General features: G+C 51.5%; 1 protein-coding gene across 3 annotated transcripts in view; it reads right to left on the bottom strand.

Annotated features, from left to right (window-relative positions):
- The window catches only part of SPECC1L (sperm antigen with calponin homology and coiled-coil domains 1 like), a 55,669-nt gene extending 37,572 nt beyond the window's left edge, over positions 1–18,097 (bottom strand). The window contains exons 1-2 of one of the 3 annotated variants that reach the window (XM_059676568.1): positions 17,938–18,097; positions 4,664–4,853 (exon numbers count right to left, since the gene is read on the bottom strand). In XM_059676568.1, the coding sequence (XP_059532551.1) occupies positions 4,664–4,816 (153 nt within the window). In that variant the 5' untranslated portion in view covers positions 4,817–4,853; positions 17,938–18,097. Of the gene's footprint in view, positions 1–4,348; positions 4,373–4,663; positions 4,854–17,336; positions 17,518–17,937 lie in introns of those variants that run through there. The other 2 variants (XM_059676567.1, XM_059676569.1) reach the window with 2 other exon arrangements.
- Between the last annotated feature and the right edge of the window lie 5,850 nt (positions 18,098–23,947).

Below are 23,947 nucleotides of genomic sequence, written 5' to 3'. Positions count from 1 at the left end.
TTTCTCAACTGGTTTCTAAGCAATCGCACTTCTCTCTAAAATAAAGAAATCATATATGGGCCCTGACCGGTTTGGCTCAGTGGACAGAGCGTCGGCCTGCGGACTGGGGGGTCCGGGGTTCGATTCCAGTCAAGGGCATGTACCTTGGTTGCGGGCACATCCCCGGTGGGGAATATGCAGGAGGCAGCTGATGGAGGCTTCTCTCTCATCAATGTTTCTCTCTACCCCGCTCCCTTCCTCTCCGTAAAAAAATCTATAAAATATTTTTTTAAAAAAAGAAATCGTGTATGTCGTCGCATATGTAAACTTGTGTATGTTATGAAAGCCCACTGTGCGCCCACAGGTGCCGCTCCATGAGGGATGAGGGAAAGTGAAGACACCCTCCTAGGCCCCTTTCATCTAGGACATGACTTATGAACAAAGATCATTGGGCGATACCACATGGGCATCTCGGGAAAGTTCTATAATGCACAGGAAGTACCATCCTGCAATTTCTAGAGAGAAATATCAATGAGACTCAGAAATAATCTGCATGCTCGAAAATGATTCAACAATGAATTCAATACCTAAAAAAAGCATTCTGAAATTTTTTCTTACCTTATCAAATGTTTAATAGTCTAATTTAAGCCAAAACTGAAAGACTTTTTTAGAGGCCTGGATAATATGTAAATAAAAACTAGATACTTTATGGTTAGAGTGAGGGTTAGTCAGTCTAAATGATCATACTACTTGAGAAAGACCATTGTAACATTCATTTATATTTTATAAAGATGAATGAAAAAGTATGAGCTTTCAGAAACCCCCACAAGCACTCTGAAATCTGCTTTTCCCTCTCCCGGAAATGAGAGAGAACACACCATTGTTCTTGTTTCCTCAATAAAGAAAACACAAAGTTCCGGGCAACTAAGGTGAAGGCACAAGTCAGTCAACTGATTGATGTGGTTTTCTATCTGGAACCATGCTTCCCCTTAGATCATCATAATTCATTCATTTCTACAAATTAAAATGGCTCATCAGTCAAACAATTTCTAACGTCTCCTCCAATTCTACATGTCAGTGACTCCAGATGGAATAGATTCTGTTCTCATCATTCAATTATGAAAACTATTCATAGTAGTGCCATTCGGTAGGTCAATCTGTCTTACTAAAGAGGCAGAAAAAGGATTAATGTTTTAAATGCATTAAACAGAAACTAGATTTGGTATTTAGGGTTGTCATATTATGAAAAATCTAGGCTATATAATAAGGGAGGGGGGTGGTACATTAATCATTAAGGATTGTTCATATTCTTTAAGATTAGTTCTGTTGCCCTGGCTGGCTTGGCTCAGTGGATAAAGTGTCGGCCTTTGGACTGAAGGGTCTCAGGTTCCATTCCAGTCAAGGGCACATGCCTGGGTTGTGGGCTCAATCCCCAGTGTGGGGCATGCAGGAGGCAGCTGATCCATGATTCTCTCTCATCATCGATGTTTCTCTCTTTCCCTCTCCCCTCCTCTCTGAAATCAATAAAAATGTATTAAAAAAAAAAAAGACTAGTTCTGTTAATAAAACTGGTCACTGATTGGAGGGTAGACATACAATACAGTGTACAGATGACAGGTTGTAGAATTGTGCACCGTGAAACCTGTATAACTTTGTTAATCTGTGTTACCCAAATCACTGTTAACTCACCTTACACTAAAAAGATGTGATCACCAATAATCATCAGGAGTCATCAGTTATTTAGATAGGTTCTAACAGAAGTAACTGCAGCTTAATTCCCAAATATCAACTTCTAGAAACAAGTATTCCCATCAGTACAGTGAGTGGTATCTTACTTCTCCATGAAGTAATATAACATGCGCACCGAGCACTGTGTGAAACCTGAGAAGTGTAGGCATGTAGGACACCATCTCTACATGGAAAACCAGCTTTCTACTGGCTGTGACAAGGTATGAGGGATCCCACACCCCAGGACAGATGCCACAGCTGCTGGACAAACTCCCCAAAACTCACTGGAAATAGCAGCAGTGCTTCATTTTATTATTTGCAAAAGCTGCAATCAGCAGTGAGACGCTCTGGATCAAAGAGTCCTTTCCTGCACCACTCAGGTCTAGCCCAAACGATATTCGAAAAATAGGCGTTAATTCCGACTCACTCACACCGGACAGACACAATAATGTGGGTGTCCACATGAGAGAATGAGTAGGTAGGTATGCGTGTTTAAACACTTACAAGCCAAATGCTTCATTCGTTTGGTTAATCACCAGTGCTCCATCAGTTACAGGAGTTCAAGTTGAGGGGAGGCAGCTACATGCTAGGGAACCACGTGAAATCTGAAAACTTAGAAACATAAGATAACACTGAAGTTTGTGGGTCTCCAAGTCTTTTTAGTTTTTTTTTAACTTTTCTGTTCATTGTCAGTTTTCTTCTTTACTTCAGTTTCTACTCAAGACTTTTTCCTCCTCTCCGAAGTAAAAGCAATTGCTCCAGTCTAGGTGAGGCGCCCCAAACAGCTTCATCTCCTCTATGACCCTCCCCACTGCTCACACACAGAATTCACTCACACAAACCAGCCCCCACAGCAGGGCCTCGGATCGGGACAGCTGGCATGTGCTGGCACACAGCAGGCACACGGTTCTGCTTTACAATGAAAAGCACTCACTGTTCAAGACCGAGCTACTTGCAACTCGGATCCCAGCCTCAGATCTGCCCCGCCTGCCCCGCGCACACTCCACTGCGAACCTCAGAGACGCTGCTGCCACTGATACGGAGGCAGCGAAGGCAGCGGGCAAACCCGAAGCCGGGGTTTCGACCTGTTCTTCCAGTCACGTAAGTCACAGGTCACACGGCGCTCCACGCCGAAGGCAGCCCCACAAACCGAGTAACCAGTTAGGCCAGGAAACGCCAGCATCTCCCACGAAGGAGAGCATTCATTCCTGGGGCTGGTTCAGACTAACGGACGCAGGGCAGGGGAGAGGCCACGGGGGACCCCGGCAGCTCACCCGGGCGGCAGCAAGGAGAGGGCCTGGGGCATGGCCTAGCCCCGGGGGTAAGGCTGGGCTTGGTGTCCAGCCTGGTGGAGACGACCAGCATCCCTGCTGGCTCCTTCCACCACAAGAAAGTCCCTTGCCAGCTGTTCCTGGAGGTGCTTCTAATAATAACCAGAGCCGGCTCGGACAACAGGCTTCCAGGACCGTGTTCCAGGCGGGGCGGGCTCCTCCCGTCAGGCTGGGAGACTCTCCAGGTTTCCTCCACCGAGTCAAAGCCCAGACACCACATCCTTCCAGCAAACAGGCAAAGAACGGAAAGTGACGTCCAGGCGGGGAGAGGCTGAAGACGCGACGTGGGCTCTGCGACGGCACAGATGTGCCTGGAGCCACCCTGTCCCTGGGACCGTCAAACCAACAGACACTGAGCAGACTGTCTAGAGCAGCGGTTCTCAACCTGTGGGTCGCGACCCCTTTAGCGGTCGAACGACCCTTTCACAGGGGTCGCCCAAGACCATCCTGCATATCAGATATTTACATGAAGATTCGTAACAGTAGCAGCATGACAGTTATGAAGTAGCAACAAAAATAATTTTATGGTTGGGTCACAACATGAGGCACTGTATTTAAAGGGCCAGAAGGTTGAGAACCACTGGTCTAGAGCAAACCACTCACTGCCGCTTTCACTAAGCGCGTGCCGTGTGCCAGAGCCCGCACTCAGCATCCTCATCGGTTCCCCTCACTTCCCCCGACCACGGCTCTGAACCACCTGTCTGCTCCCGAAACCCGTGATCGAAGGCAGCGCTTTCAGCCTCTTTCACCTCACGGCACACACAGAAACTAGTCACTAAAATCCTGCGGCACATCAAATAACATATTTTTTGGTCTGACAAGAAAATAGGTATTAATTAAAATTAATTGGCTATTGCTGTGTTGGCTGTTGTCATTTTCATTTTTTTATTTGACCACCTAAGGGAAAAGAGGTCGGTGCCCGGCTGAACAGCCCGGTATTCATGTTTTAAAAGTCCTTGCGGCACGCTGTTGAGGATCGCTGATCTAATGAACCACTGTCCTAAATGATAACAGGAACCAAGCCAGCTTATAAAGAAGTGTAAAGAAAATTACTGTCACCCAACTCTAACTAGAACTATGCTGGGTCAGCTGTCGGAAAAAGAGTGACAGTTGCGGTGTGTGGGGCGGGGTGGGAATGAAAGCCCTGCCCCGGGTCCCAGGAATGTTCCTGCGGGTCATCCTGTAAGACAAGGCAGAAACCTTCGGGCTAGAAACCATACTTTCCTCCTTGAAACTGCTGACCGTTTCCCTGCTTTCCCAGGGCATCTGATCTTTCCGTGTGTATGTTGGTTATTCCGTAGGTGACTCACCTCCATCCGTTACACAAACTCCTCCAGCTCACACCAGCAGAGAGCTCAATGATTTTTTATTTGACCACCTAAGGGAAAAGAGGTCGGTGCCCGGCTCAATGATTTGTTTCATGAGTAAGCCTACTATTTGGTTTCATTCATAGAGACAGACCATCCACACCGATGGAGTCCACCGGACTGTGAACGCTCCTCAAAGGCTGTGTGTTCCCAGCACCAGCAGAGGGCGAACCCTAAGTAACGCTTGGCTAATAAATCAAACATCCTATTAAGAGCCACGCCTCCTGAAATCACGTGCTCAAACGTCACACAGAATACCTTTGACAATGCCGCTGCTGGTCCAGGTTTTACGAGTTTGCCGCCCGCAGATGCTGAGGAACTGTTCTCAGGTTTAGTTTTTTCTACTGGTTGCGTTTTGCTTATCCCAGACACCTTAGGCCCTGAGCCAACACTCCTGCTTGCTTTCTTCATTCTGGGCTGCCTCTTCGTGATACATTTACAAGCGAATCTGTGGAAAGAAATGGCATACTGAGAACAAAACGGGAAGAAAGCTCCTGAGAAATTTACTTTTGAAGAATTTTACTATGATAAATAAAAATGATCGAAAGCTAGATGCAGCTGCAGAAAATAAAAGTGAAACATAGAGTTATTAATGCCCCCTTATTTGCAAGGCTCCCTTCTTGAATATGATGAATTTGGAATGATTCTAATTTAATGTACTTCATGTGACTTCTGGTGATGTCAGTATAGGACAGGCTCCGTGCTGTCCCCGGTCTCAGCACAGCACAGCTGCACGTGGTCAGGAGGCTGGGCAAGCTCTGGCTTTGACACACAAGTTGTGTGACCTGTGTGACCTGGGCAAGTCACTCAAATCACTTCATCGCTTCCTGTCTGCACCTCTGCTTCCTCTCCTCTCAGGAGGAGTTGGTGAGCCCAACCCATAGAGTCCTCCCACGAAAGAGCGTGCACAGCACGGAAAAGAACAGGACTCCTGACACACTCACTCCAGAAGCTACTTCACCAGGCTCAAGTGCCAGAAAAACAGTGCCAGAAGCTAAGATGAGGGGCGACAATTTATTTCAGTGATGCAGACTCCACCCTCCCAAACCATCCACCCAGGAAAACATACCAATCGAGCTTCAGAAATAATGCCAAAAGGACCTGAAGAATTCCTCTTCGCTGCCATGGTATGTCTGATCAAATTGGGAACCTTTCTGAAATCTCAGCTTTCTCATAAGTAAAACGGGCTGGTGATCAGACCACCCACCTTAAAAGAATGTTGAGAGGATGAACTAAAATAATAAACCGCGAATGCTTAGCAGGGTGGCAGCCCACAGTAAAGACGGAGTCGATGTAAGCGATCATAATTTCTAGAGCACACACCACATGCCCCGAGTATGACTAACGCCTATTAAAATAAAACAGCAACTCAAAAGACACTTTGTGAGAGGGACTCTTTATAATAAGAAGTGACTGAAGATTGTTTTTACTTACTACTTACATTAAATTACATACTGCGGTGCGCAGAGGTCAACAAACAGCACTTGCTTCTGGTTCTTTCCCACTGAAAATTACATAGCAGGAAATACTGAAAATACATGGTAGGGAATTCACTAGAACAATAATCAGGAGACTTGGGCTGTGGTCAGGCCCGACGCCTGACTGTGGGCGAGTCATGCTAACTCTGAGCCTCGGTTATAAGGCGAGCAGGAGCTGTTAGGAGCTTTCTTTCAGAAAGTCAAAAAGGCCATTTTACAATTTGTGCTTCAGAACCAGAAGTCAAACCATTTTTTAAAAAAGAAATTGCTGCTGAAGCCAGTTTGGCTCAGTGGATGGAGTGTCGGCCTGCGGACTGGAGGGTCCCGGATTCGGTTCCGGTCAGGGGCATGTGCCTTGGTTGCGGGCACATCTCCAGCGGGGAGTGTGCAGGAGGCGGCTGATCGATGTTTCTCTCTCATCGATGTTTCTGACTCTCTGTCTCTCTCCCTTCCTCTCTGTAAAAAATTAATAAAATATATTTTTTTAAAAAAGAAATTGCTTATTAGTTACGTTTGTTTATGCCTATTAATATCGCATTAAAAATCCAAAAAGGGTTTTGACCCAATCTAAATACATTTATCTCTATAATTTCACAAACTTCATATTTAAGACGTAGGGATCATGTTAAAATTGTAAACTAAGAGCAGACTTAAAACACTAAGAAGGAATCACATAGTCAAGGGAAAACCAAAATTCAGCAAATCAGCTACATTAGAGACAGCAAATAAATGCTGCTAAATGAATCAAAACCAATACCCACTCTGATAAAAGCACATGTTCTACAAAAACCAAACAGCCAGGCCAGTGTGGCTCAGTGGTTGACTGTCGACCCATGAACCGGAGGTCACAGTTCGATTCCCAGTCAGGGCCGGGCTTTGGGCTCATCCCCTCTCCCTCTCTCTGAAATCAACAAAAACATGTTTTTTAAAAGTTGAAAAGATTCAATAAAAAATGCTTTCATTAAATAAATGGTAATGCACTAGGCTGGTCCTACCCTGAATTCCTCAACATATACATATTTTTAACCTTACTTACTGTGAATTACAACACACAATCAGGAAAAAAACGCATTTAAATGTATATATTTAATAGACGTGGAGTGGGATTTATTGAAAAAGTCCAGGCTCACTCAGAGGAAAAGCTGAGTCTTGTCATGTCAAAAAGCCCAAGAAAACAAAACAAAACAAAAGCCCTGCACACGTGCGAGGGGGTGTGTTCAAGGCGCACAAAACAGAGGCGGGAAGGCTGCCGGGGTCCAACCCCAGCAGGTCCAGGGGTCCCCAAAGGTGTGGACGGAGTCGGCGAAGAAGGAAGGGCACGGAGACAGCGTTCAGTTGATCAGCAACCTAGCCAGGATCTCTAGCCCGGATCTCCAGAGAGGTTCTGCTTCGGATTTCCAGCGAGGTTCTGTAGCCATGTTCCCTCGCTAGGTTCTCCAGCCAGGTTCTGTCCAGGCTCTCCAGTCAGGTTCAGTGTCCAGGTTCCAGTCAGGTTCTCCTGCCAATCTCTGTAGTCAGGTTCAGTCCAGGATCCCTTGCCATGTTCTCCCGCTAGGCTCTGTCTCTAGGCTCCGAGGCCAGTCCCTGTCCAGGATCCTCCGGCATGCTCTCGCCAGCGAAGTTCTTCTGTCTCTAGAGAACGTTCTGTGTAGGTTCTGTGCCTAGGCTCTGTCTCTCTTGGTCCTGTCTTCCAAGCCCTGTCTTCTTAGTTCTGTGTTCTGAGTTCTGTGTCTTTCTGTCTTGTTACAACTGTATTTATACCAGTTGATTCAATCCTATCAATCTCTATTACAAAGGTTAGGGCGTTTCTTATCTCCATTCCAGGGAGAAAAGATTATGTAGTTTAAGCATGATTGTTCGTAGTTAAAGGGATTAATTACCCGCCTGGCACTTAGTTGAGGGGTTTTATTCCCTCCCTAACTTCAGGGGAAAATCCCTACCTGGGGATTCAACCTTTCTCGGAGAGGTGACTTTGGTTAAAACACAGCGCCAAGAAGGTGAGCAAACATATTAAGAACCGTATGCCATATATGCCAGGTCCCTTGAAACAGCAAGGATGGACCGGCTCCCGGCAGAAGGCGAGTGAAGGGGAGATGCCTCCAGGAATGTGATTCTCTGCTGAGAACGAATCCACAAAGTCCATTACTGCTCAAAACACTCCAATTCTTACTGCCAATTTTACATGCTTATTTCTATTCTGGCATGGCATTTTTAAGACAGAATTTATCTCATGCCTAAAATTAGGTTGTGATTATCAACTAATATGCACATTTAATACGGTTGTTTTACCTGTTTCCTGAAATCAATCATGCAAATGACTACGGAGGAAAGAAGGCATTTCCATCTACCTCTCCTCCACCCCAACCCCCAGCTCTGGGAAGGAAGCAACTTCGCCGCGTCCTCTCCTTATTCTAGGGTGCAGGCCCCTACCCCCCCCCCCCCCCCCGCACGGTGCCAGGAGGAGGGAAAAGCTCCTCCATGCTGTCCACCCTCCTCCCCTCACAGCTCCCTCCCGAGTGAGTGGCTGCCACACTCTGCCCGGGGCCGGAGGTGACCAACACGGAGGGCGGCCGTGCTGTGCCACATGCCCACGTGAACACTCATCAGTGAGAAGGAGGTGACGGTGAGCCAGTCAACACAGCTCCACGGGGAAGCACGGAAGGAAAACCAGGCTGCACTGGAAGGGGAGGAAAACTTGAGTAGAAGGTGAAAGGCAAAAAACTTTTCCAAAATGGGGCTTTGTGAACCCTGGCCGACGTGGTTCTGTTGGTTGGAACATCATCCTGGGCACCGAAAGGTTGCAGGTTCGATTCCCCGTCAGGGCATATAAGGGAGGCACCCAATCAATGTCTCTCTCTCTCTCTGTTCCTCTCTCTCTCAAATCAATAAAAAAACATATCCTCGGGCGAGGATTTTAAAAAGCGTTTTGCCTTTGTGAGAGAGCGGGCCAGAGAGTAATGAGGCGGCCAGCTGGCCGGGGGTGGCCGCTGCACCCCACCAGCACACTGGACTCTCATGTCCGCCCTCCGTGGCTAAGAAGGAGGAAGACACCACGGTTAGCCGCTTGCCCAAAGTCTGAGCTCGCTCTTCTAAACTACAGCTGCTAACAGGATGCTGGGAAAAGGAGCTAATTACCAAGCAACAAAAATTCAAGAGCCCAACTCCATTTCCTCTGGTTCTGGCCACAGAAAGCCCACCCATACTAATTTATGATTTTTCTCTATTACCCGACAAGATTTAGCACAAGGAAATATTTAAACAAAACTAGAAGCTCCCTGGATTTTTCAAACTTAAAACCATCCATATTCTCCTTCTTAGTGCGTTCTAAAGAATCAAACAAAAAACCTAATGTCATACCGAGATCTCTCCAGACCATTTCAGGAGATCTCTCTCGGTAATACAACTGCTGAAAAGCCGTTAAACTACTAACAATACTTAACATTCCAGACAAGTGACAGGACTGGAAAGGGACGGCCGACAAGAATTTCTGGCTGCAGTACACAAATGATTATTCCAGATTTAGACCAAAACAAATTGGCTCCCAAAGTTCAAAATCCCAGAATGCAAGAAATGTTGTCTCCTCTGGCCACTCCCTTCTCAGCCAAGGTTTCCGTTTATTCAGGATTCTTGCAAACGGTGGCTTTATGCTCAGGTTTTTGGCAGGCGGTTATAAGCTCGCACAGTCCTGTATTCATAAAATTAACCGTCGACCATTATTTTTAATTTAAAACATCAATTTGATCTATTTGTAATTTATAACAAACTGATCTGAAATACAAAATGAAACATTTTCTTTTGTATTTCACTAGTCAGTGAAGTGTATCACTAAAAATCCTTTAAAATAAGCTTAAAATTTTAGGAGAATTTTTGTTGCCAATGACATAAAGTCGTGCTAAACCACAGTCAGGCCTTGCTTATCTGCGGCAGGTACGCACATCAGGGCCACGTGGAAAGGGTGAGGACAGAGCAGGGCTCTGAAAAGGGAACTCCCGACCCCCCCCCCCCCGCCCGCTCCCTCCCGGGGGCTTTCTCTCAAGGGGCCCCCAGTGAGGCTGCCCGGGGCTCAGGGGGTGCTCTGTCTTCAGACATTTAGAAAGGATGGAGGTGTCTTGGCTGACAGCAGTCCCTCCTCTCGGTCCCCACCGCCCGGCCGCAGGAAGCGCACAGCTGGATACGTACCAGGGCTCCAGATGTGCTCTCTGCTTCCTCCTCCGGCCCCACAGGCCTTCTCCACACCCGGAAGCACAAGCCCCCCTGCCAGCCCCGTCGGGGACGCCTGGGCGCCTACCTCAGGCCAAACGCCTCCGTGACCAGCGGGCCGCCCTCCCCACCTCACGTCCGTGTCCCACGCAAACGCGGCCACACTGCTGCTCCGACCGGCCCCTCCCTGGAGGCCCATGACCACCTTCTTGGCGGACGGCAGGGCCCGGTGTCGGCCCTCCGCTCGGGCACGTGGGCCCCAGAGCTCAGCTCCCGCAGCGGAACCCGGGCAGCTTCGGGGCCGCCGTGGACTGAACGGGCCTTCACTCTGTGAAATCCAAAGGCACTGGCGTCCTGTCCTTGCTGACGATTCCAGCCCTGGCACAGCTCCTCACACAGGGAGAAAGGGAAGGCAGCGGCAGAGAGGCAGTAACAAACACAAGGAATAAACGCAAAGTGAACCACAACCAAAAATGTGGAGGTCTTGTCCACAGCCAGCAATATGAAGCCGGAACCCCTTTGCTTGACAGCCAGCCCTGCACAAAGCCGCCTGACCCACCCCCCACCCCCCTCTGGGACCCCTCCCTCCACACAGCCTGACCCCCCCACACCCCCTCTGGGACCCCTCCCCCCACACAGCCTGACCCCCCCACACACCCCCTCTGGGACCCCTCCCCCCACCAGCCTCGCTTAGAGCGGCAGGTCTGTTTCACCTTCATGAAACCAGCCGCCCTGTGCCAGTCACTCTCCCTGGTTCAGGCAGCTCATTCCAGCGGGCACATTATTCCCCCAACTCCAATGCCCGTTTATTGGAACACGCCCCCCCGTCTCCCCGCTTCAGAGCAGCTTTCTCAGTCTGCGGAAGCTCTTGCTTCCAGGCACATCCTCTGGTTGGCTCAAATACATTTTATAAAAATTCAAAAAAAAAAAAAAGAGGCAATTTCAAAGGACAGGTCAGCTCAGTCCCCCTGAAGCCACCTGGAGGGGCAGTCTCCCCTCAGCCGGGACTCCTCCAGCACTCAGCACCCCGCAGGCCCCCGCACGCGGATGCTGTGTCTGAGGCCAGGCAGGGCCAGTGCCGTAAGCGTATCGTTCAGTAACTATACAGAGAGCGGAACCACAACTAGAAAGACAGACAAAATCACGATGAGAAGAGCCCAGGTCCCAGAAGGAAATCCTAGCAAACGCTTCTTGGACCTGTGAGTTCATCACCGAGCAGTTCACAGGCTGTGAAGGACACCCCTAACGGAGTGAGATTGTCCACTCCCGCATTCTGGGTAGGATGAGGATGTGAGAGGAGAAAAGGGGAAAACATGGAGAGCACTTCCTTCGGAGTTCAGATGTCATGGGCCACACTTCCTGGTTAAAACGCTGAGACGGGCATGCCCCTCAGTTACACTGGTTCTGCTGTTAGCTCTTCCCACGATCGTGAATGTCCTTAATGGCATCTAGAGGAGCGATTCTTCCCAGGTTTTCAATGTACTTCGCCCAGATCCATCAGAGGAGTCACTATCTATTGCAGCTATAACCTTAGGAAATGTATTTCTTTTTTTTAAAAAATATATTTTATTGATTTTTTACAGAGGGGAAGGGAGTAGGATAGAGAGTTAGAAACATCAATGAGAGAGAAACATCGATCAGCTGCCTCCTGCACACTCCCCACTGGGGATGTGCGCACAACCAAGGTACACACCCTTGGCCAGAATCGAACCCGGGACCCCTGAGTCCGCAGGCCGACGCTCTATCCACTGAGCCAAACCGGTCAGGGCAAGAAATGTATTTCTTAAATAATGACTTGAAAGTCAAAATTACTCCCTTGACCCATGTCAGTGCAACTGTAACTACCATTTACCAGCCAAAGCTACACAAAACAGATTTATGCCTCTTCCATGTAAAAGCTCTTCAAATATTTCAGTGACAAAAGAAACAATGCCTACCTGGGTTTTCTATGTTCCAGGCACTGGAGTTCCTTCAGCCGTAAGGATCCTGTTGCGATGAACCGCGTTATTAGTAACAGGAAGGGAGCAAAGGGAAGGCCGAATATAGGCATGTCACTGGGCAGCTGCCCCAGGAAGCTAGAGCTTCACACTCCCCAGCGAGCCACCAGCCTATTCCCCGCCAATCCTGGGGGAGGGGGCTGGGCAGGGGGGAGACGCATGCCCACTGAAGTTGGGGTGACATTGGGAAGGTACCTGCCCTGTCAGTCACACCTGAGGACAGGTCATTGGTCAGAATGGGAGTGGCCACTGCAAGGGTACAAAATTTGGGATATTTCATTCCCTGAACAAAGGAGTTTGTTCTCTTGATGGCTCTCGGTATATTGCACTTGACTCCTGGTTTGAGGGGCATTTCTCCCCTGCCACCGGCCTGGCCAAAGCCATGTGAACTCGCACGCGCGACGGACTAATGGACCGTACGTAGCCTGATGTGAACTGCACCCAGCTGCAACATGGAACAGACGCTCTGCACGCTGGCTCTGACTAGCTTTCCTAAAACCCCAGCTCCACCCCTATGGCAGGACTGGGACTTTAGAAACACAGAGGTAATCCCATGCAAATAAAAATCACTCCTCATCCCACGCGAGTCTCAGAAAATTCTTCCTCTCGAGGTATCATAAGGACACCCCCCCCCCCCCCGGCCCCGGCCAGAACCCAGTGGGGAAGAGGATACCGTCCCCAATAACAATATGACAAACGCATTCTAGCTGAGCAGCAGCCTACAGCAGAGAAGAACACAGGACGTTTAGTCAGAAACCTGGGCTCTGACCCAAGCTTGCCGTGGGTTAGCTCTGTATTCTTAACCTTGTTTCATTTACAAAATTAAGGAAAATAATAGTTGTTCTAACTACCTCAAGATGTGTCGAGGGGACAGTTAGTGGAAGGGACACATGAAATGTAGGCCTTTTCAACTCCGCTGCTATAGGTGCCCATTAGCTTCTACAGTTCTATTAACATCAACTTCATAAACCTTGGGAATTAAATTAGTTTTATAAACAAAGTTTGGAACCCAACCCACCCTAAGCACATGTGGTGGGAGGAGAATCAGAAGCCAAGGCAGGAAGAGGTGACACAGAATGCAGTGCAGCCACATCCGAAACCTGACAAGCTCACCTGAGGCCTGCACGCAGCCTTACAAACACCCAGACCTGAAGCAACCACTAGGATGGTCTGAAATTAAAACTCTCTAACAGCAGCTCAAGGCGTAGTCATGTCCTAGGGCCGTATTCTTCTCTAACAAAGCTTAATCTTCAACTTTTCCCATCTAAGATAACACCCCTGATGACATACTTTGAAATAGCAAAGTGCTCTCTCCCTGTCCCCACCCTTCAGAGCAGAGGCCGCACCCCCCCATGGCTGTCATCATGCTGTTACTACCCTGGACTCACCTGTGAAAGAAGGCTGTGCGTGTCTCCCAGAGATTTCCCGGCTTCACTTCCCCCTCCCGCCTCTGGAATATACCACCAACGGATTTCACGTCACCCCCTCCCTCTCCCCCTTTGGTTCTGATGTGCAAAATATGTGGGAAAACTGCCATTTTAGGCGAACTTTCTCAATCAATTGAGATTTTGCCTCCTGACAACTGTCATCAGTTTGACTCAAATAAACTCATAAAAATTTACAGGTTCGAATGTTTATGTTGACACATATTCTCCACTAGACCTTCGGAAATACTAGTTTAACATAAACTTGAAGGTTGCATTTTTTTTTCCATCTAGAAACAAGGAACATTAGGAACTAAAATGCCAAAAAAAAATACTTTGCAAAATAACATTTTACTCCTTATAGTGAAATTCTGATTAATAAATGATTTGCATTCCATCATCAGACTGGAGGGTCTGACTAAGCAAGTCACTGACAAGTGTGCATTTCTAACTTCATTTCCAATTTTTTTAAAAAAAACTAGCCCTGGCCAGTGTGGCTCAGTTGGCTGGAGTGTCCACCTATGCACAGAAAGGTCAGGGCACACACCCAGTTATGGGTTTCATCCCTGGCTGGGGAAGGTATGGCAGGCAACAGATTGATGTTTCTCTCTCTCTCTCTCAAATCAATAAAGAAAAATAACCTTGGGTGAGGATTAAAGAAATATTTTTCCCCTTTAACTACTGTCTTCCCTAGGCTACATGCACCATAGACAAACTTGAAATCTAGTATCTTAATCTCAAAGATTTACTGTCCAAACACGTAAATTAAAAAAACAGCTGGAACCGGTTTGGCTCAGTGGATAGAGCGTCGGCCTGAGGACTGAAGGGTCCCAGGTTCGATTCCAGTCAGGGGCATGTGCCTGGGTTGCGGGCACATCCCCAGTGGGAGTGTGCAGGAGGCGGCTGATCGATGTTTCTCTCTCATCGATGTTTCTGACTCTCTCTCTCTCTCCCTTCCTCTCTGTAAAAAAATCAATAAAACATATTTTAAAAAAAACAACAACAAAAAAACAAACTTAGGTGAAAGGTATACAAGGTGGAAAGGGAAGCTGGGAACAAAGGCAATGCCCACCCGGTTTCTGGGTGACAGCAGGCATAGAGAGAGTCTTCTTCAGGAAATAAGATTCTAATCAGACGCTAAGGCACAATGAAACGGACTTTGCAAGCTGGTATGCGTGGCTGGGAGGGGTCTCGAGGCCGGTGGGGTCAAGTGCACCTGAAGTGAAAGCTCAGGGCAGGACTCGGTTCCACTTTCGCTGCAGCACTGATATGCCAGCGCCAACCGCGCCCAGCACGCGTAACCACTTCACCTCGGGCCAGACACTCTGCTATGCGCTGCGGTGTCACCGGCTAGAAGGAGCAGGAAAAAAACACAGGTGCCGCCCAGCCAGCGTGGCTCCGTGGTTGAGCTTCGACCTATGAACCAGGAGGTCACGGTTCGATTCCGGTCAGGGCACAGGCCCGGGTTGCGCACTCCATCCCCAGTGTGAGGTGTGCAGGAGGCAGCTGATTGATGGTCTCTCTCATCATTGATGTGTCTACCTCTCCCTCGCTCTCCCTTTCTCTCGGAAATCAATACAAATATATTTTAAAAAAACACAAAGGTGCCAAATCCTAACTAAACAGGGCGCTAGACCAATCTGCGGGACAAGGGATGTCTCCAGGCAAGGCAATGTCTGAGCTGAGCTCTGAAGGTGACAATCAGATGACGGGAGAGAACTTTCCAGCCGAGGAAGACAAGGAGACTGGGAAGAGTCCCAGGGACCAAGAGGCGTTGAGCAAAGCGCAACGAAGCACCCGAGAGGGGGAGGCTGAGCGTGGAGGCCAGGCCCGTGAGGAAGTGTCCTCGCTACCAAGCTCAGGACTGGCAGGCCCGACTATGAAAGTAGCGGGAGCCACTGAAGGACTTGAAGTTGCAGGAGTGGGAGTGAGGAGGTGACTATGCACAGATCACTGTTCTGGAAAGAAGGCAGGAGCAAACATCTGGATTTAGCTAAAGAATAAAGAGAAGAACTACAATGAAGAGGTGGGAAAAGGGCAGGAAAAACACTGGTCACACATCTGCACTCTCTTCTCTCATGGACAGACGCCCTTTATGGGGTTACCAAGTTATCCTCCGAAAATGGAGAACTCAGCGGCAGCTTAACTGCTGAGCTACACCAGCTGAATTGGTTATATTTTTAGAAATAAAGATCTAACCACTATGCAGTACACCCGAAACTAATACAGAATAAGCCCGGCCAGCGAGGCTCAGTGGTTGAGCGTGGACCTACGAACCAGGAGGTCATGGCTCGATTACAGGTGAGAGCACATGCCCTGGTTGTGGGCTCCATCTCCAGTGTGGGGCATGCAGCAAGCAGCTGATCCATGATTCTCTCTCATCATTGATGTTTCTACCTCTCTCTCCCTTTCCCTTCCTCTCTGAAACCAATAAAAATATATCTTAAAAATATTAGCAACTCAAGCTCCTTCCCATCTCCTCCCTCGACTCCCACTTGACAGATGGGGAAATTAAGGTGCAGAGAGGAAGGCAGACTTGCCCAGAGAATTCCTCTAAGCCTGCGGCCGCCCCACCACCCTTCCTCCACTGCGCTGGACAGTGTGCGTGACACCGGGTACACGTGAGCCCCGCGATCTACATATATGCGCGTGGCTCCACGCCAGCCCTTACATGGTCATTCATTCTGCACCGGGGCGATACCATCGCCTGAGTCGCCTGCGATATAAAATGGACTGTGTCACCGCGTCAGTTACAAGGAGAACCTCTGCTTCAGAAAAGAAACCCCATCTCAGGATGACAGAAGGCACTGCAGACACGCATCCTGAAAGTTCAAGTTCGAAATGGAATCGTCCCTACAAACTTCACCTCCACCGCAACGGCTGCCATTACCCTCCACTCACTGAGCGACACTGGACTTGATGGGCTCACACATCTCTAGCCAGTGGTTCTCAACCTTCTGGCCCTTTAAATAGTTCCTCATGTTGTGACCCAACCATAAAATTATTTTCGTGGCTACTTCATAACTGTCATGTTGCTACTGTGATGAATCGTCATGTAAACATCGGATACGCAGGATGGTCTTAGGCGACCCCTGTGAAAGGGTCGTTTGACCCCCAAAGGGGTCGCGACCCACAGGTTGAGAACCGCTGGTCTATAGACCATCACCAAGGCGCAGAGAGAGAGAGCTCTTCTGGGGCACAGCGTTCACTTTCTCCCTGAAATTGTTAAAATCCCCTCCTGCCTGGACACCCCCCCGACTGGCAACCGAGCAACACTCTCCAGCTACCAAAGTTGCTGAGTCTTAAAGGCTGCCTGGTGCAGAGGAACCCAGAGGAGAAGAGACGCTATTTTAGAGAGAGAAAAGAAAAACTCTTGGGGCGGCCATTTCTCTACAGAATCAACTTCATCCCGACCCACACCCCACTTGCCCTGGCACCTCGTGCCCTCTGCGTGGCGGCGGCTGCCTGATCACGTCTATGTCTCGTGCAGATGTCTCCGAGCTCAGCCCTGATTTCATCTCAAGAGCATCCTCCCGGGGCGCGGCAAACGCGGGCGGGCGGGCTCCGCAACGTTTCCTGGCGTTTCTGAATCGGCCCAAAACTCAGGACCAGGATGGGTGGTAGGAGGTAACTCTGACAACACTCTTCGCCCCGCGGCCACAGCAGGGCAGCGACGGGCGGGCATCTTCCGGGGCTCAGCCACCCGGGGTCTCTCTCTGACCTGGTCTAGGAATCGGGCTGGACGCGCGTGGGAATGGGTCTCTTTCCCAGACGCCCCCGGGGGAGCCCCCCAAGAAGGCGCGATCGTGTCTCAAGCCGGTGCAATGATTACCAGACTGCGGGAGAGGCAAAGGCTTCCTCCGCCCAACCCCGGGTTATGCACATCGAACCGGATGCCAGAACCGGGTCTCGAGAAACAAGGACATTCCGCCTGCTCCGGGCTGACCTCCCAGCCCAGCGTGACCAGGGTCTGGGCGCGGGCCCCGGAGGAAGCCCGGCCCGCAGGAGACCCCGGGCCCGCCGCCCGCGCGGCCCAGCTCCCCACGCCGCGTCCTCGGAGCCCCCCGGGGGCATGGGGACCGCGGGACCCGGGCACTGAGGCGGCGGCCGGCCTCTGCTGCGGCCCGGAGGAAGCAAACTGCGAGCGCCGCGCCCGGCGCCTCGGCTCGGAGGGTGACCAGCACCGGGTCCCCACACCAGCCCGGGGCGGCCCGCTGACCCCCGGCCCGCGGTGCTGGCTGCGGGGCGGCCCGGGAGCCCGAGGGGACGGCGCAGGCGCAGGCGCGGGCCGGGCTGGGGGCCCGGCAGGGGGACGGCGCAGGCGCGGGCCCGACGGGGTCCGCGGGGCCGCCTGGGCCTGTCCGCGCGGGCGGCGCTGAGGAGGTGGACTGGCCCGCGGGCGCCCTCGGAAGGGACCGGGCCCCGGCTCTTACCGCGCGGCGCCGCCTCGCTCGCTCGCTTGCTGGCTCCGGACTTGGGCCGGGGGCGAGGTCGCCCGGTGGCGCGGCCGGATCCCGTTGAGTCCGGCCTCAGGGTAGCAGCCAACCCCGCGGCGCCGTGGGCCCGGCCCGCCCTGCCTCCCTCGCGGGCCCCGCCCTCGCCCCGCCCCCGGCCCGCCCTGCGCGACTGGCGCCGAATGTGCAGACGCTCGACAGGCCCCGCCCACATGCCGCCGCCGCGCCGTCGCCCGAAGCCCCGCCCACTCCCTCAGGTTTCTCCAGGTTCTGGGTCGCGCAGGCGCGCTAGCACCCGGCCGGCCACATAAAGGGCTGGGGCAGCGGGTGCGCGCGCCTTGGACCCCTTGGCACTCCAGGTCCGGGCTGGTGCTGGAACCTTCGCTGGGCGCGGGCAGGTGATAGGTGTAGCGCTCCCTTGTCCCAGAGGCTTTATTCAGCTCAGAGGTCCACCATGGCTTACTTAGTGTGCCAAGGACTGCCAGGCATGAGCTAGAGAGGGTGAAATAAACACACAAGCCCCGCCTTCCAGGCGCTCCCCGTGCGGCAGGGAACACCGACAAAAGTGAGCCACACAGTTGTGCATCAATCTATGAATCAGGAGACCACGGTTCGATTCCCGGTCGGGGCACATGACCAGGATGCAGGCTCCATCCCCAGTGTAGGGCATGCAGGAGGCAGCCGATCCATGATTCTCATCATTGAGGTTTCTATCTCTCGTTCCCTTTCCCTTCCTCTCTGAAATCAATAAAAAAAATATATATTTAAAACATTTTTAAAAAGTGAGCCCCCCACACGCAAAAAAAACCACGAAGCTAAATATCCTTTATCAAGTTAAAAATGTTCTGTTAGGTCGCAATTATCATACAGGTTTTTTTCCTTTGATAGTTCGAAAGACATTCGATTTTTATTACATCATCTCGGTTTCCTAGGAAAAAGACAACTTGCGTGGTCTCGATATATTTTTCATTGCTAGACCATTTCTTAGAATATTAGCAGCAATTAGCACTTTTGCATATTTGTCCATAAGTGAGATTGTGTGATCTCTGGCATGCAAAATGAACACAATTTTGGTTGCTGTGTAGTATTCCACGGCATGAATTTACCACGTCACGGTTTATCCACTCTCCTATTGGTGGGCGTTTGGGTTGTCTGCAGTTGTAAGCTATTAGCGAAGGAAAAAGGGGATTAAGCAGAAAAGACTCCTGGTGTCTCCAATGGGAAGCCATGCCTCCCTGGGAAACGCCCTGCTGTTATCTGATTCTGATGCTGGGCCTCCGGGCCTTTCCTTGTCTTTGAGCTCTTTTACAACTCGGCAAATTGCAGAAAACTGATGTCAACGTTAATTATTCTAGTCCAGGGACATGCAAATAATTCTTATCTCGAGACAGCCCTCCCAACAGTGGGAAAGCCAGTTTTGCCGCCATTGGCAGGTTTCTTTCAGATTTTTTGATCTTTAAGTGTATCTGACTTTGGAATTCTCCTTTGAACTGATGATAACATCCGACTGGTTCCCTCATGAATTAAAGAGTTAAGTGAACTTTGTACTAGTCTCAAATAAACACGTACTGCCCTGGCTGGGTGGCTCAGCTGGTTCGAGCGTCACCCATTTACCAACAGAGTGCCGGTTCAGTTACTGGTCAGGCACAGGCCTGGGTTGTGGGCTGGATCCCCAGTAGGGGCCGTGCAGGAGGCGGCCACCGATGCCGCATTGCTGTCTTTCTCTCTCTCCCTCTCCCTTCCTCACTCTAAAAATCAATTTTTAAAAATCTTAAACACAACCCGGCCAGTGTGCTTAGTGGTTAGAGCAGCCGTGGGCAAACTACGGCCCGCGGGCCGGATCCGGCCCGTTTGAAATGAATAAAACTAAAAAAAAAAAAAAAAAAAAAAAAAGACCGTACCCTTTTATGTAATGATGTTTACTTTGAATTTATATTAGTTCACACAAACACTCCATCCGTGCTTTTGTTCCGGCCCTCCGGTCCAGTTTAAGAACCCATTGTGGCCCTCGAGTCAAAAAGTTTGCCCACCCCTGGGTTAGAGTGTTGGCCCAAGGGTCACATATTTGGTTCCCAGTCAAGGGCACGTACCTGGGTTGCAGGTTGGATCCCTGGCCCCAGTCAGCTGAGAGGCAACCAATCAATGTGTCTCTCTCACATCGATATTTCTCTCTGTCTTTCCCTCTCTCTTCCACTCTCCCTAAAAATCAATGGGAAAAAATATCCTCAGGTGAGGATTTAAAAAAAAAAAAAAAAAAAGGCAGGTCATTGGAGCAACTACTGGCCTGGAGGCCATCTATCTTGGGGCCCAGCCTCCACCTCCATGACCTCCATCCCTGCGGGCCCTGCCATGCTGGGGTCTCATCACCATGGAGATGGGCCGAGCTCCACAGCCCTGAACCCCAGTGAGCTCAGCGACTCTGGTTTCCCGCTGATCCGCTCAGCCCCATCCAGTCCCTGCCGCCCCCACCTGGGCCCAGCTGCTCGGGTCGAACCACAGCTGGAGGAGCCCAGCAGGCGGGGGCTGCGCGCCAAGTTTTCACCGGAAAACTGTTCCCAGTGGTTATCAGGCCATCGGCTCCGAGTGCCAGGACATGGAGCTGGGATTCTTGACATGCCTTCCTCGGAGCCAGGGGAGCACTGGGCCCCAGGAAATGGGCGACCGTCAGACAACGGATGAAGTGTCTGTAGGCAGAGATGAGCTGTTTGCCTTCCACAACCACAGTGCGCAGGTCAGGAGGGACCCGGGGGCCTGGCGACCGCGGCTGAAGCCCGGCGGGTCCTCTGGATGCCCAGTGGGCCTGCAGGCGGCCCAGAAGAGGTACCAGAAGGGGACGACTCCGGACAAGTTGTCCCCCCTCCCTCAGGCCTACAGAGATCAGACACCATCAGACCCTCTTAGGTCAGATCTAGGGAAGCTGAGGCTCATGAGAAGAGAGTGGTGAGCCAATGCTTCCCTTGTGCCAGCTTTGTGGGTCCCCAGCTGTGAACTCAAACCCTGGCCCAGACAGCCACCCGCTGTGTGACCTGGAGTATATTTGCTCAACCTCTCTGTGCCTCCAGTTCCTCCTCCTCCTCCTCCTCCTCCTCCTCCTCCTCCTCCTCCTCCTCCTCCTCCTCCTCCTCCTCCTCCTCCTCTCCTTCTTCTTCTTCTTCTTCTTCTTCTTCTTCTTCTTCTTCTTCTTCTTCTTCGTCCTCTTCTTCCTCCTCTCCTTCTTCTTTACAATTGTGTCTTTTTAAAAATTATATATTTTATTGATTTCAGAGAGGAAGGGAGAGGGAGAGACAGATGGAAACATCAATGATGAGAGAGAATCATTGACTGGCTGCCTCCTGCACGCCCCCTACGGGGGATCGAGCCCACAACCCGGGCCTGTGCCCTGACCGGGAATGGAACTGTGCCCTCCTGGTTCATAGGTCGATGCTCAACCACTGAGCCACGCTGGCTGGGCCAGTTCTGAACATCTTGGGAGCAGTGGCCATGCAGCACCAGGGCCAAAGGCCACCCGCAGCACGTGCCTCCCGGCAAGGCACGCCAACCCTCCTGGCAGCCGACCGCCTGTCCCAGGTAGAATTGCTCCACGGGGGGTTGAGAAATCCTCGCCGCCCCACCTCGCTTGGGGATCAGTGTTGCCCAATCTCGCAGGCACCGCTGCTCCGCACCCTCTCAGCCCAGGATGCGCCGGCAGAAACCGCCAGCAGGGAGCTCAGAACTCTGGGGCGAGGGAGCCTCGCGACTGAGGAGCCCAGGGGGTGAGGAGAGGCTGCTCGGGGGCTTTGGGCCCCCCAAAGTGACATGGCCTGGAGAGCCTCTTCAACAAAACCAGTAGCCCGGCCGGCGTGGCTCCGTGGTTGAGCATCGACCTAGGAACCAGGAGGTCAGGGTTCAATTCCCAGGCGCCTGCCCGGGTTGTGGGCTCGATCCCCAGTGTGAGGCGTGCAGGAGGCAGCCGGTCCACGATTCTCTCCCATCATGGATGTTTCTATCTCTCTCTCCCTCTCCCTTCCTCTCTGAAATCCATAAAAATAGATTAAAAAATAAATTGTAGCTGAATTTCAATGAGCAGCTGCGGCTCTCTGGGTGGGTCTGGATTCCCCGTGAAGCCGTGCCGTACGTTCCACACGTCTGCCCGTCTATGGTCACTCAAGCTCTCCAGCCCCCGGGGAGGCCCCGGGCCTGGGGCGGCCACCGTTCAGGTGCCTGCTCTTCTGGCTCCTCCGGCCCTGAGCCCAGCGAGGCCCGCGCCTCCGGCCTCCTCTCTGGCCGGAATCCCATCTGAACCGGCGCCGCCCCGGGCGCGGGGCTCAAGTTTCCATAAAGTGACTGCGAACCGAAGGGGAGCTTGTGGTCAGGCCTGCCCGGGTCCACCCACGGGAGGGGACGGAAAAGTACTCGGTGTGCGGACTGAGCCCTCGCTGTCCTAGGAGCCCCGAGGGCCTGTCTCGGGACACACAGCCCTGTGAGGTCCGGCCGGCGGCCTGGCTCAGGACACTCGGCTCATCTCTCCAGGCAGCCTTGGTCCCCCTTTCTTTTCTTTTAAATATACTTTTATGGATTTCAGAGAGGAAAGGAGAGGGAGAGAGAGCGAGAGCGAGAGCGAGAGAGAGAGAGAGAGAGAGAGAGAGAGAGAGAAACATCAGTGATGAGAGAGAATCATGGATCAGCTGCCTCCTGCATGCCCCACACTGGGGACCGAGCCGGCAACCTGGGCACGTGCCCCCTTAACCGGAATGGAACCTGGGACCCTTTAGTCCGCAGGCCAAGGCTCTATCCATTGAGCCACACCGGCCAGGCTGCCCATGGTTTCCTTTCCAATCTGGACACACACGTCTAGGAGACGCGACAGGGCCCTGTCCCCCAGAACATTTACGTGGGTGCCCGTTCGTCACCATGGCCCGGCTGGCCTTTCGGTGCTGGGGGAACTCGGGTGACGCAGGTTCTGCCTGGCAGCTGACCCATCACTCTCCCACTCCAGTCACACTGACCGAGCTCTCCCCCCACCCCCCCAGCCCCAGGTCTGACAGCTCCCCCCTCACCCAGGGGTGACCTCAGCCCCAATCCTGCCCCCTGCCCCCTGGCAGCGGCACCGGCTCCGGGAGGCCTTCTGGCTTCGTCAAGAGTTGGGTGTGTCTGTCACCCCCTCATTTTTTCTGTTTCTCTTTCCAGAGCTATTTTTTTTTGACAGCCCATCATTAGTCAGTGGACACACTTCCTATTAAGGAAACTGGAGCATTCTTGGGGGGGGGGGGACGGGGAGGGTATAAAGGTTGAGATTTAAATATTTTACTTTTATTTTTTTAGGGAGGACGGGAGGAGAGAAACATCCATGAGAGAGAGAAGCCTCTGTCGGTCGCCTCTTGTATGCTCCTGGACTAGGGGTCGAACCTGCGACCTGGGTGCGTGTCCTGGCTGGGAACTGAACTCCCGACCTTTCAGCGTACAGGACCGTGCTCCAACCAAAGGGGCCGCACCAGCCAGGGCTCCTCTGACTTTTCTTTTTAGAGAGAGTGGAAGGGAGGGGGAGAGACAGAGAAGCGGCATTGATGTGAGAGAGGCCACATCCATTGGTTGCCTCCCGCACGTACCCCAACTGGGGCTGGGGATCGAGCCTGCCACTGAGGTCCATGCTCTAGACCAGAACCGAGCCCGTGACCCTTCAATCCTCGCGTTGATGCTCTAACCACTAAGTCAAACGGGCTAAGCCTGCAGCGGTTCTCAACCTGTGGGTCGCGACCCCTTTGGCGGTCGAACGACCCTTTCACAGGGGTCGCCTAAGACCATCCTGCCTATCAGATATTTACATGACGATTCATCACAGTAGCAACATGACAGTTAGGAAGTAGCAACGAAAATAATTTTATGGTTGGGGTCACAACATGAGGAACTGTATTGAAAGGGCCAGAAGGTTGAGAACCACTGGGCTAAGGCATCTTCTGGTATTTTTATACAAAACCCTACCCTCCTTTTAGGCGCCCAGGGTGTGTGCCCG

The sequence above is a fragment of the Myotis daubentonii genome, chromosome 19 (genome assembly GCF_963259705.1).
Source record: "Myotis daubentonii chromosome 19, mMyoDau2.1, whole genome shotgun sequence".
Lineage (NCBI taxonomy): Eukaryota > Metazoa > Chordata > Mammalia > Chiroptera > Vespertilionidae > Myotis > Myotis daubentonii.
The sequence above is the reverse complement of the archived record's forward strand: the minus strand, read 5'-3'. Positions and strand labels throughout refer to the sequence as shown.